Raw genomic sequence first — 14,085 nt, 5'->3', positions numbered from 1 at the left:
ATGCCCTATCTTTATGACAAAAGTACAAAGTTTTAGACCATGCAAGCCTTGCTTATTGGCTTATTGAAAGAACTGATTTGGTATCTGGAATTGGTAAGTGTTAAATTACAGTCACACTACCATGAATTTTAGTCTAGTTATGTGCTACAGCAATTGATACTGCACTCAACTGAAGTCCCTTATGCCTGGTGCCATTCTAAAAATCTCTTCTGCTTCCTAAAGTGTCATGCTGAAGCACCGAGAATCAAAGATAGATTTTCTAATGGATTACACCAGCCATGATCAACTGTGAAATTGGGTGATCAATAATGTTCGATTTCTATCCATTTTTGCTCTGGTAATTGTGATTGGAGTTATTAATAACTCCTTGAAGCATGCCATAATTTGGGGGGGGGGGGGGGGTGGGGTGGATGAATGCAAAATAACGTCATTCACATGATTTTCAGTAAATTACATAAACTTGTTATTCCCTTTACCTGTCCCATAACCCGGGCATTCAGAATTACTGGGATTTCTGAGTTCAATAGAGACCTATAGATCGAAGGTTAGGGTAAAGGTATGTCTGGCTGCATCTGATAGTGCCCTGCACCAATATATAGGTAGTGGTGCCCATGTCTACACTTGTTCAAAAAGCAGTAGCTGCAAAAGGCTTCAACATACCAGGGAAGCTGTGACAGTTATGCCAGATGGTGAAAGCCGATCTGCAGCCAAATTTCACAATAGGAATGGCAATGCCAGTGGCTGTAAAGGTCACAATAGCACTAGATTGTATTCATTGGGATTATTTCCAGCTGCTTCTGGCAATATCGTAAATATCAGCCAATCAGGAGTGCACAATGTTTGAAGCAAATCACACATGCACTGTTTGTTTGAACTGCCCAGTTAATAATCTTCCCAACGCAAAAGACATCAGGATGAGGGGGGCAGGGCAATTTTACAGAGTGGCAGGCTCCCTGAAAGTTACATATTGCAACATATAACTCTACAAGATCCTTTTTAAAAAATGGCATAACCTGCAAGAATGCACCACGTAATGTTCTGCTTACTTGCGACCCTGAACTCCGTTATGCACGTCAAGGCCATTCACATTACTAATATTTAACACAGTAAAGTTAGAGCAAGTAGCTGCTGGGCCTTCAAGGAATCCTCTGGTGTCATAGCTCCAAATATCTCTGCAGTATCCAAGACAGTTCTTGAACCTGAAGTATTAAGAGGTGTGTTCAGCAAGAGTGATCATCGAACAAGCTGGGAGCACATTGAAGCAATGCTGCAAGTGCTCTAAATCTTTGTCTGATCTTCCTTTGAGATGCCTCCTCAGTTGAAGGAGTGTGTAAGTTGACTGTTGTTGTGTTTTAATAGCAACCTGTTGGCTTTGAAATGGTGCTTGCCTCCTGGCAGCTGATCCCTGACATAGACCACTTCTGAACTGTGTAAACTCCGACTTGCATGCTTTGTCAGCTATACAGGCATTAGAGAGGGCTGGTAGAAGGATCCAGATGTGACAAAGTTCTGAGAGACTACACGGAGATAGATTCCAGGCATGCCATTGCCACTGCTTCACTGTGACCACTAAAAGGCATGAACATAGACTGAATGGCCCCAGTGATATGTGAAGCCCTCTCTAATCTAGAAATTCTAAGCAATTTTGTTGAGGCTAGAGGAAATAAAACAATTCCAATATGCTGCCTCAGGCTTCTCCAACTACAGTCTGAGCATCTTATTGCCCTTAGGTTTCTGGCATGGGTGGCACAATTGCAGATGTCCCTGCAGCAGCCATTGCACATTGTACAATCTTTATACAATGTTGTATACATTAACTCTTCCAACCAAGCTGCCATTTGCAGCACATTTGGCAAAGCACCCAATTCCCACATATCTCCTAAATGCTCTTAAAACATCCTTCTTTTAAAAACATATTCATAAAATCTAGATCTTTGGTCTCATTACCTGAGATGCAACACAAGGTGCCCTACTGGACAGCATGTGCCTTCCCCCATGGTGGCACTATCAGCTTAGCATGATCATTCACTTTGCATGTCTTATCCCAGTGCACTAGCTGGTTATCCCCACCCTAGCTAGTTATGTCTGAGTATGAATGCATCCCTCCTAGTGCTTGGGAGGGAGGAAAAGAGGTAATATGGGACGTGAATTGGTGGTATAGCCAGATCCTGGAGGCTAACTTATCTGGGTCATCAAGAACACAAAATAGATTACTAGTGCCTTGCTAAGCAGCTTCTCATTATTTAGTAGTGCTTCCTGTCATTAGATTAATTAGAAAATAGGTTGAAAAGGAAGAGCTTGCAGGTGCTGTCCTACTCACTACCTCCAATATACTCATCACCTCTCTTCCAAGGAGTCCAAGGGCACCTTCCTCGTTCAGGCTTAATGCTCCAAAATTTGGGGTTCCATCATATGTCATTAATCTTTCATGTTTACCATAGCCTGTCTGATTTGGCAAGGAGGGTAAAAGAGGTGAGAAGTTGTAATTGTTGAGATGATGTAGTAAGAGTGGATTCTCAGAGTTCATCCCATAGATGTGATGACATCTACAGGTAATAGTAATAGTTACATTACATAAGAGGCGGTTTTTGGGATGAATGTCTGTAAAGACATGATTGAAGAAACACTTTCAGATGAAGGATTGGAATGTAAAAGGCAGCCTTCTGTCTCATGGACATTCACAGTAAGATTGGAAAATGTGTCAAGATCATTCAAAGTGCCTTACAGCTTTGTACAGTATTAAAGACCAGATGACAGATTTTCCAACCCTGGCTACTTTAGTAAGGTCAGTGAAATTTTCTTGCACTCTTTCAAATGCGCAAGGGGGAGGAGGCATTAATGCAGGTTGTAACCTCCTTCCATTCCTCTGGGATGATCCTCTTGTGTGGCTCACTGCAAAGAAGGGTTACCCCCCTACCCCCACCGCGCCCCCCATCCCTCTGTCTTACTTCCTTAGGAGTTTCTATCTTCTTACTGGAGAACCAAGCCACTCTGAGTTCTTTCCCCTCCTTCCGAAAATATTTTCAACAGAAATTTGCTTCTTAACCACCTTTAACAATCTCATTGCTTGTCCTTTAAACTGCTAAACTTGAAACTTTGCAGCAACACAATTTCTAACTCCTCAATAGGCAAAATCCCAAGAAACTTGGCAATTGCCTCTCATTACAACTAGACTGATTGTAGAATTTCTTACTGGCCCGCACACTACACGTACAGCAGATGCAATGTCTTAACTACCCACTGGGCTTACAACTGACATTTTATTTAATTGTCTTGGCACAGTACACAATTAACTGCCTTCCCTTGCTTGAGGGTAATATCTTGAACAGTAACAGGTAGAGTGACCATCTTAGACATTTCTTTTTCTCAGAAACAACTGTATGAAAAGTCTCAAGGTACAAGTGTCCCCTGATTTTTTAATCTTATCTTAAATGGAGTATAAAGAGAAAAACAGAACCAGTGATAACCATAGAGTTCTATTATTGTAACTCTAAGTTATCATTGGACCAAAATGATTTCCAAACATTTCTATGGCCACACTATCTTAAAACCAATACTCAAAAAAAGTGAGGTTTTCTCTGATTATATTTTTGCATTATTAAAATAAGGTTAAATCAAAGTGGTTAGATAAATATTTAAAATAAGTTAGGAAATATTGATTTAATATTGTTAACTCTAGGAAATAGGACATTTTTCTTACATAATGAGCTAGAGGGCAACTTAAAAGCATGTAACAATGTTGTGTAAAACTGTTTTTTGATAACTAAGTAGAATAAGTTCTTTGTTTTCATACTCAGTCTCTGTATTAGATGTCTACACGATACCTAAAGATCATGTTCAATGTCTCAAATGTGAAACAAAATGCAGCAAACAGCTTCAATTTACCCTGTGGACTGAGGTAGCCCATTTTATAAACTAAGCAAATCAGCCAGAAAGATCTGATACAACCAGGTCAGTTAAACATGTAAACAATACTAAACCTGTCCTAATATAATTTTGCAGTGCAGAATGAGTGTTTGTCCATTCAATGTGAACCGAGAATGGTTGCAAGAATGTTTTGCCAGACTTTCCAGTTATTGCAATTAAATTAAATTTTGTTAGCAAATACACACGATTACCACAGGATATACAGTAAGGCCTTGTAATGAAGGTTCTGGAAGTTCAGAATCCATGTTATTAAATCTAGTTTACTAGATCCTGTTTTATCTATGTCTGTGACCTGGATCCTTGAATTAGACTTTAAAAAACACCATAAAAGTAAGTGAGCACAGATTACAAAAATTGAAGCTTTTTCATTGATTTCTAACAGGAACAGCCTTAACATAGGGGTTCCATTACCTGTGCTCTAGTATACCTTGGAGTTCCACTAAAAGTGCATGGTTAGAAATTGGTGTGTTTCTCTCAGGCATAAAACAGGCACAAAACATACCAATTTAGCAGTGTGGCTGCCTGTGCCCAATCAGTGCAAGGGCCAGTCCAGTTGTCAAACTCATGGGACTTTTTTTTAGCCATTCTGGGCGGACACCTAAAACAGGAACAAGGCCCCTTGAATATGTAAATTAGGAGACCAAAACTTGTTAAAAGAACCATTTCACAAACTGGTCACTTCATGAGCACAAGCCTTCCCGATTTAAGATTCTTTAGTGGTCTCTGTGGCCGCCAATCAAATACAAGTTATTTTAAATTTTTTCCTTCAGAACCAGATTGTGCAATCGACTCAAAGGAGTCACAAGAAGTTCACCACTTCAACCAACCACCCTCCCAGTTTACCGAAGAGCCACTACTGTCAAGGCAGGTGGTCCAAAATTAGTTTTCATGGGATGAGCTCCCTATGGTTACCTTAGCAGTGTGAGCAGTTCGCCAATTTCTACCTTTTTGAAAACAAAAAGGATCTGGATTAATTTGTACCCCCATTGTCATTTAAAAAAAATTAATTGTCAAAATAATACTGCAGTCCTGAAATAGTTACAGATGTCCAGTACCTACTGATTCACAGGACTCTTACTAGCGAGGCATGAAGCAGATAGCACTAGCTTCTTCTCACATTTCTACTTCTCTTTAGCTCTGAAGAAACGTCATACGGACTCAAAATGTTAACTGTTTCTCTCTCCACAGATGTTGTCAGACCTTCCGAGTTTTTCCAGCATTTTGTTTTTATTACCGCTAGCATCTTCATTGAATTGTTATAAACCATCACTCCATCTTAACCTTGTAACATTTTACAAAGGACACAAAAAAGTAGGCTCTCTATATTTATTCTCAACTATCAAAGAAGTAGCATTGGTACCCATTAATCTCTATAGCTGGGCGAGCAGGAAAAGAAATACGATACTGAAAAAAAATCAGTTGTGACATGCAAAAAAACTAAGTAAAATCAGTCTGTGATGGAGAATGCTCCATCTAAATGCGGATCAAGATGGTTTCAATGGTAAGATTACAGTTGCAGTAGCTGCAAACAAAACTACTCGGCAATGACTACAGACTTTGAACATTTTCAATGCCCAATATGCATTCTTTAAAGCACAGTAACTAGGTGTACAGTTTATTTTGTATTCACCGATTTTGCACATTATCTAGAACAATTGTTGCTTACTAGTTTGACACTAACACAAATGTATAGCAGAAATCCTAAGAGGCAGTTAGAAGTATTAGTAGATTCTGCCAAAACAGAACTGAAACTTTTGTTTACAAACATGCTGACAAATGTAACTTGTTCCACACCACTTGGACAATCATACCAACTGTACATTTCCACTATAAGTTCTGCATGATAGAACAAAATATCGTTGCAAATTTGCACAAAGCAGGTTTATGCATATACCACCATGTAGAGAACCAATCACAGTGATGTCCAATCACCATCATGTGGCAGCAGCAAGTTGATGAAGGCAGAATCATAGAAATAGGTTGGGCTTTCTTGTCAGTTACCATTCTATAGCATTAGGCAAAGGCCTAACAAATTTTCACTCTACTGTCAAGGGTGTAATGGGGACACTACAGATAGGAAAGGGGAAAAAAAAAATCTTAAAATACACATTTTTGATTTTCAGCTCCTTCAGAGTTAAAAATTGATAAATTGGTGTTTCTTTAATTTTAATTGAATTGTAACAACTGCTATATGGAAGTGGGCCTATTAATTTATTGTATCTACAAACAAAGGCTATTAAATAAACTGGTCATATTTATGCTCAAAAGTTCAATCCGTTGCCTCTATTGATAAATGCAATAAATAGCATGGTTATTTGATCCTTCATCTGTGCCACATTAGCTGATTTTAGCCATATTATGGCGAAGGTACTTCAATGGTTCTCAGTACCTTTGGGGTTCGGGAGGAGGATTAAAAATATACTATGGTCCTTCCTGCTGATTACTATCCATTGACCTCTGTTGAGGCATGTGCGTACACGGACATTGGGTGAAGATTGGATTGTGCTTGAATGCATCATCCTGACTAGTCTATTGATACTGTTTAATAGGCAGTTTGTGCCAAATGTCAAATCACTAGATACTTCAGAATAGAAGGGAGGAGATGATGACTGGACAAGGTGTCAATTATTGTAATCTAGCATTTAATAATAAAGTATATTAAGCTGTCTGAAAGATTTTAAATAAATTAGGCATCAGCAACTTTTTCAGTGAGCCCAAATATATATTCCATAATATGGTTTCTACCAACAAAATGTGATTGAAGGAAGATGGTGCTATACACAAGAAATTTAATATATAGATGAATAGGTGTTTGATAGTAAAAATGTACAGTCAGCAAAACTGTTTGTATGTACAATCTTCCTAAAATCAAGTAACAGGATTTGATGCACTTTTGAAAGTTATTTAAATATACATTAATTTACTGGTCTTGAATCTTAAAATTTTGCCAAAAACAAATGGAGGTTACTTATTCTTCTACAATGAAATGTGTTTTGCAATGGTAGAGAATTGCTTTAAATTTCATGTTAAGATGTGGCATTGGGTTCTGGATAAGGCTTAATCTTCATTTTGCAGGTAAGGGATGGCGGTGGGTTCAAATTAAGGCTTAAGCTTCAGATTTAAACAAGTATCATCCAAAGTATTTTCCCCCCATCAGTCTTCCTGCAGAAACTTTTTTTTTTAAACCATTTATAAATTAAATAGAGAATATCGCCAGGAATTTGGGAGTTTTCCCAATAGAACACTGCAGTGGAAACCCTATTTGCTCCTCTTTTCCTGGAGTTTCTGCTGAACCTTTGGCAGCTGATTGGCAGAAAATCACAGGAAATTCCCAGTGCATGCATCACAGACTCGTCGGATACAATGTAGACCCCACAGGATACAAACACATTTTCAAGCCAAATTCACCAGAATGATGAAACACCAGCATTAATTGCAATTTGGCACGCTATTCTTGGGAAAAAAAATATATTTCACATTCATCATGTGTATATCTAAAATCTTTCTCAGAATTACCCAACGTCTATGACATCTGATTCATTTTGGGTTTTACAGATACCATGGAGGCATGGCTGAAAAGGTGCATGTGCATCTGTTTCTTAAATTTAGTTTTGTTTCAGTGTTTCATCAAGCACTGGTTGTTTAAGTAATTCCAATTGGAATACGGAAGAGGTCATTTTGAAACCTGTGCAAAGGTAATAAAAATAAAATAACTATAAAAACAAGCTACAAAACTAATGGAGTACAATACACTCAATATTTTAACAGATATGAGGTAGTTCTGTTGTATTGGAGAAAGGTGAGAGTATTATAAATGCTACTCTAAAACACACAGTTTCACTTTATAACATTAAATAAGAGGGAGTTCTCAGCAAAAAAAAAAAACAAGGTCATTCCATCACAGAGGAGCATGTTCCTAAAATACTAGATACAGAGGCCTGGTAACTGATCTCAGGCTCTTTATTGAGGTGTGCAAGGATCCTTGGTAGATGTGGTAATAGGCACTCGTAGAGTGTGCAGTTGCAGGATAAACCGCAGTACTTGTGAAAGTCAGTAGTGTGTTAATGATTATGGGCACAAGTCTTTCTCAGATGCTGAGGTAGTAGTGATACTAGAGGCAATGAAATGATGAGCAGCAACATCCTCACCTGTGAGCAAAGGCTGGCATCTAGCAGGGAGAGTTTCTGTGTTTTTCAGGCATGATGATTCTGAGTTTCTGTTTTTTAAAGTGAAACCATTAACTGAGCTTTTCCAACCCTCAATGCTCTGAAAACCATTAGTGAGCCCATGGGATTCAGATGTCTTCATCTTGCTACTTTTAGTTTTAGAATGCAACAATGAGTTGTCCTGTGGCTCAGTGACATCCCTGTGCTTTTCTGCATCAATGCAATCCATCACTTCGTTTGCAACAGCAGACAAAGAATTCTTGCAAATCTCAAGAGACTGACTCTCTTTAGCAGGCAAAGCAAGCGTACACTTGCTTTGAAGATCTTCATTCCAATCTTCAGCTGGTACAACAGCAATACACTCACCCTCAAGGTTTTGCTTTCCCTTCCAGTCTTCAGCAGATAACACAGGAATATACTCACTGTGAAGATCTTCTGTGGATGAAGCAGAAATGGACTTAATCTGAAGATCTTCCTTACTCTGCCAATCTTGGTCCTCACAAGTGGAGTTTCTTTCTGATGCTGATAATTCAGAATGAACAATAACCTCAGCTTCAACACGATTCAAACCTGAAGGCAGGTGTTCCTTCCTTGCTGTACCCTGTTAAAAAATTTTAAAAAGAAAAATGACTTTATGGTTTAGATTCACCTAGTCCCTGTGTGAAAGGTTCAGATTCTCATTCAGGTAACACCATGATTTATAACTGGATAAGTGATTTGGCACAGCATGACATGACAACCTGCAACAAATCACAAAATTTCTTGAATTTCTACACTTACTGCATTATAGTAAAATTGCTGAAATCCCGCAAGAAATGAAATGCCAATTCTGCATGACAATATATAATTTTCCCTAGTCATAAGACCAATAAGCCAAATTGAGTGCAGCTTCATACTAACATCGGAATTGTTAGATAAAAAAAGACCAAGATCCACTTACTTCACCTTCTACCATCCTGGTAATTACAGCTGTTAAATAGCCATGGCAATCAATCTTGATTCAGTTCTTCTACAACAACTCCAGACATGAGATGAGGAAAACTCAGTGTTGGAAATCTTTGGGAACCATAGATCTAAGGTCTCCAATTCTTCAAGTTCTTGCTACATGCATCTTCACCCTTTCACCAAAAGTCCCAAATACTTACTAATCACTGTGAATATTATGTAACCAGGAGTTTCCTGGAGAAACTGGAGAGCCAAATCTCCTCTAAAAATGCAAGATAAACTTTACAATGTTGCCAGAAATGTGAAGAACCCAAGACTATTCATCAATGAGGTTGTGACTAAATATATACAGGCTTCATCTTACAGCTCATGTTTAATACATTTTCAGTACTACATGTAATAAAGTGCATCTCAAAGCATTGACAATAATCCAAGAGAAAACCATTAGACTACCTAGTATGTCTTTTTCAATCTTCAAAAGATATGCAACTTCCATACACCACAGAGACGCAGTCTATTCCTCTTAAAGTTGTTTAATTCAAATTATTTGAGAGTTCAAATTTCTTTAGTCACTACTTCCCCCCTGTTATTTATGGTGTTTTAATCAAATCATTGGATAATTCAAAAAAAGTGCAAAAAGAACTTTGAATTATTGGTAGATTATATCACAGTTCAATCTGTTCCGAGGAAATCACATGCTATTTCACATGCATAAAGTGTCATGCTCTTGCCAAGTGGCAATCCCACATATTTTCTGCTCTCCCTTTGTACAAAGCCCTATAGGCCCTCATCACTGCATTTTGACTGGTTATGAAATGAGAACTCCCAACAATACTGCCCCAAAGCAAACATGTCTGTACAGCTTGTAGGGATAGATGGGTAGGGTCATGGTATATGGAGAATAATGAAGATAACTATGACTGATAGGCAATCTGTCATTTTTATTCATTCCGCATCTTCCAGACACTAAGATTATAAATTTAGGAGAGGGAGACCCCTCACTGGTGCCACAACACCAAGTGCCTGAACCAACTGGGTCAGTATTGTGTCACTATTAGAACTAGCCAAGAGTGTTGAGCAAATGCACAATGTCTGCTACACATGTCAGTTTTGCATGCGATCAAATGAGATATCAAGACATGACATGGATATAATGTAGCTCAAACTGTCTCTGGGTATCCCTGCATGATGGCAGCAGTATAAGTTGCCATCATCTACCTATTTTGATTTAACATTATAGGAAGCAAATAATTGTGGAGACTTCCTAAATGGTACTGTGCAGGACACACAATAACTTTGGGCCCTGATGCTCTAATTTTTATTTGTGATTGATAAATTGAAAGAAATGGTCACATTTTTAGATCCAAACAAAAATGGCGAATGATCTTTCATAAGTATCCAAGTTAGTCCTTTGGTTAAAAAACAAAAATACCTGGAAAAACTCAGCAGGTCTGGCAGCATCTGCGGATAGGAGCACAGTTAACGTTTCGAGTCCGAATGACCCTTCAAGTCCTCTGGGTAGCTTGGTCAGAATGTTAAATCAAGTATGCCTGATTTGAAGCAAGAGGCTACAGTAACTCCAAGCATAAATTAACAGTACGGCATTTTTGTATGTCAGAAATCCATCCAAGTACATTAGAAATGAATGAATTGTTGCATTTTGCATAGATTTTACAGCCTTTGGCAGCTGATGTAGCCATGCTGATGTACTGTGTAGTTACATTTTGCCTCTCCATGATATCATCCAAAAACACATCAGTTTCCACATGTACGCTGATGACACCTAACTCTGCCTCAACATCAACTCTTGACACCTCCACTGTCTCAAAATTATCAGACTGTTTGTCCAACACCCAGGACTGGATATGTAGAAATTTCCTCCAATTAAATACTGGAAAAATAAAATTCATTGTCTCCACTCCCTATTACAAACTCCATTCCCTAGCTACTAACTCCATCCCTCTCACTAGCAGCTGTCTGAAACCCTCATCAATGACATCGTCACCTCCAGGCTTGACTATTCCAGCCTCCCAAATTCTTCCCTCCATAAACTTGAGCTCATCCAAATCTCTTGTTGACTGTGTCTTTACTCGCACCAAGTTCCATTCACCAATGACTCCTGTGCTTGCTGGCCTTCATTGGTTCCCAGTTATGCAACACCTTGATTTCTCATCCTTGTTTTCAAATCCTTCCATAGCCTCACCCCTCCCTATCTCTGTAATCTCCTCCAGCTCCACAATCCTCCAAAATATCTGCACTCCTCTAATTCTGGCCTCTTGAGCATTTTTGATTTTAATTGCCCCATCTTTGGTGGCCATGCCTTCAGCTGCCAAAGCCCTAAATTCTAGAATTCCATCTACAAATCTCTCTTTCTTCCTTTAAGACACTCCTTAAACTACCTCTTTGACAAAGCTTTTGGTCATCTGTCCGAATATCGCTTTATGTGGATCGGTGTCAAATTTTGCTTTATAATGCTCCTGTGAAACACCCTGGGATGAGTTATTATAATAAGGATGCTATATAAATACAAGTTGTAGTTGTTGCTTCATTTACTCTCTACGTGGTAATCTAGTGTTTAGGAGGCATATTACTGGTCACTGGTGTTACAGTACAACCTAAAGAACACACCTTTTCATGCTTTTGTTTGTTTATCTCATAAATGACAACCAAACATAGTATTTTCTGGAGACTTCCAGAAACCTAAAAGAGAAAATAACCTGGACATGACAGTTTTAATACCAGAATATTTCCATGGAGGTTCTCCCAATCATATGTGGAATTTCCATCAAAGTTACATAGGATGATTAGAAGAACACCTATGGAAATTCAATCGCAGAACATTTAACTCCATGTTACTGTTAACATTAAGCCCAAACGAGGTGTACGATCAACTCCACAAACTCAAGCCTGCTCTGTTTCCCACCCTGAAATGATTTCTACACTTTTACCATGACAACCTCTTAATTTCAAATTACTTGTTGAACTTAACTCCTCTGAAGAAAACCATAAGGAGCTGAAATAGGGATAATAAATAACATACCAGAATACCGTCAAAAACAAAGTTTCCATGTAGATCATCTTCACTGGTACCAGGGTTAAGCCTCAGTGGTTCATTCGTCTTGCAGGTTGAATCTGGCAGAATTGCACTGCTATAGCAAATTGCATCATTTGCCCACTTGTGATGAATAGAGCCATTCCAAGCACTCTTTAAGAGTGGAAATAAAAAGAAAAAAAGTCCATCAACTCACCAAAAATTAAAAAAACCGAAGGGAGAAATCCAGGAAAGGTTCTCAAAAATCACATCTCAAGCTACAATAAATTCCTCATATTAAATTTAAGTTAACAATTTGACATTTTAGCTGTTTTCCTTAACAAGGAATTTGCCTCTTGCCAAAACAAAAAAAAAAATCTTTACTTTTAGTAAAGGAAAAACGCCCTAAACTTTTAAATGCACAGTTCAGCAGTGGGTATCATATCTAGTGTTGCCTGAAACTGAGCAACTACAAATGAGACCCTGAGATATATTAGTTGAAATTTCTCTTAGGTGCATTAAAAATAAATCAAAATTCTCCAAAAAACTGAGCATTTACTAAATGTTCATTTTTCAGCCTGTTAACTGGAAGGCTCTGACAAGTCAAACAGGAGAGATGCACAACTGTTTAAGTTTCAAGCGTTTGCCACCACAAGAAAGAGTACAATTGGGATGATAATATCTCATTTTTTGCTCAGTATGTTTCCTCTATGTCTCTGTGAAATGCCTTGGCATATTTTTCTATGTTAAAGGCACTGCATAAATCTAAGTTATTGTTTATAACAGTTGAAGTATTAATCTAAGTTTGAAAGCAAGTATCCTGACAGATGTTTCATTGAGCATAGATCTCAATGAGGAATTTTATGTATTATTGGACACATGCAATTAGATGTCAAGGTCCATTGAGCAAACCAGTTCCCTCAATATGCAGTGTCTTCTGAACTACTCCATTTATTTGCTCAAAAAGCACAATGCTAATTTGAAGGGAGACTAGAAGGGTACCAGAAGATCCTAGAAATAAAATCTCTTCTATTCTTAGAATGCTGGTAGGTAAGCAGACTATGTTGCTTGAGGTACAATTCACTGGTGTGTCCCTCTTCTAGCAGATGATTATATAAAAAAGCTCATTCGGTGTAACAGCTCTGTGATGGAGCTATTTCTTCTGAAACAATTATTCACAAGATAAAGATTCTGAGTTTAGGAATCCTGCCTCATTCTAAAAGGCCAGCCAAGTGGATCATTTCTATGGTTCAAAGATTAACAGGATGGTCCTCCTGTTCCAGAACTTTAAGTGGTTCTCCAGAGTTTGCCTTAGAACAGGACATTCTAAAGTTTCGTTTTCGTTATTATCTGGTGGGGATAGGGCTAAGCTTAAAATAAGGAGAGGGACTGCTGAGTCAACTGACTCAGGATGTAAAGTGAACCTCCGGACTCAAGTAAAGTGTATCTTATCATACTGGACTTAGAATGGTTTAAAGCTTTCGTTTGTGGTTTTTTTGTAAACAGGATGCCAATGTAACATCCGCCTGCTCACTGAAGTGGGTCTTACTAGATGAAGGGAATCTCTTAACAAATTGGCCCGAGTGTTTGCAAGCATTCCAGAAATAGGCAGTGCTTGAACAAACAATAAGTACTTGAAGCACATGGGGTAGGCATTTCAGTTATGCTTGGAGGAACATTACAAATTTTGAAACAAAAATAAAAATACCTGGAAAAACTCAGCAGGTCTGGCAGCATCTGCGGAGAGGAACACAGTTAACGTTTCGAGTCCGTATGACTCTTCAACAGAACTAAGTAAAAATAGAAAAGAGGTGAAATATAAGCTGGTTTAAGAGGGGGGTGGAACAGGTAGAGCTGAATAGAGGGCCAGTGATAGGTGGAGATAGCCAAAAGATGTCATAGACAAAAGGACAAAGAGGTGTTGAAGGTGATGATATTATCTAAGGGTGGAAAGCAGGACAAGCAAGGTACAGATAGCCATAGTGGGGGTGAGGTGGGGTGAAGGGAAGGGATCGA

At 38.4% G+C, this 14,085-nt stretch overlaps 1 protein-coding gene across 1 annotated transcript in view; it reads right to left on the bottom strand.

Annotated features, from left to right (window-relative positions):
- Nucleotides 1–416: 416 nt before the first annotated feature.
- Nucleotides 417–14,085, bottom strand: part of igdcc4 (immunoglobulin superfamily, DCC subclass, member 4) — a 140,827-nt gene continuing 127,158 nt past the window's right edge. Inside the window, exons 19-20 of the mRNA XM_078529957.1 lie at nucleotides 12,079–12,243; nucleotides 417–8,694 (exon numbers count right to left, since the gene is read on the bottom strand). Of these exons, the coding sequence (XP_078386083.1) occupies nucleotides 7,996–8,694; nucleotides 12,079–12,243 (864 nt within the window). The 3' untranslated portion in view covers nucleotides 417–7,995. The remainder of the gene's footprint in view (nucleotides 8,695–12,078; nucleotides 12,244–14,085) is intronic.

Source organism: Cetorhinus maximus, chromosome 26, assembly GCF_964194155.1.
Source record: "Cetorhinus maximus chromosome 26, sCetMax3.hap1.1, whole genome shotgun sequence".
Classification (NCBI taxonomy): Eukaryota; Metazoa; Chordata; class Chondrichthyes; order Lamniformes; family Cetorhinidae; genus Cetorhinus; species Cetorhinus maximus.
This window is presented reverse-complemented; position numbering and strand designations above follow the sequence as displayed.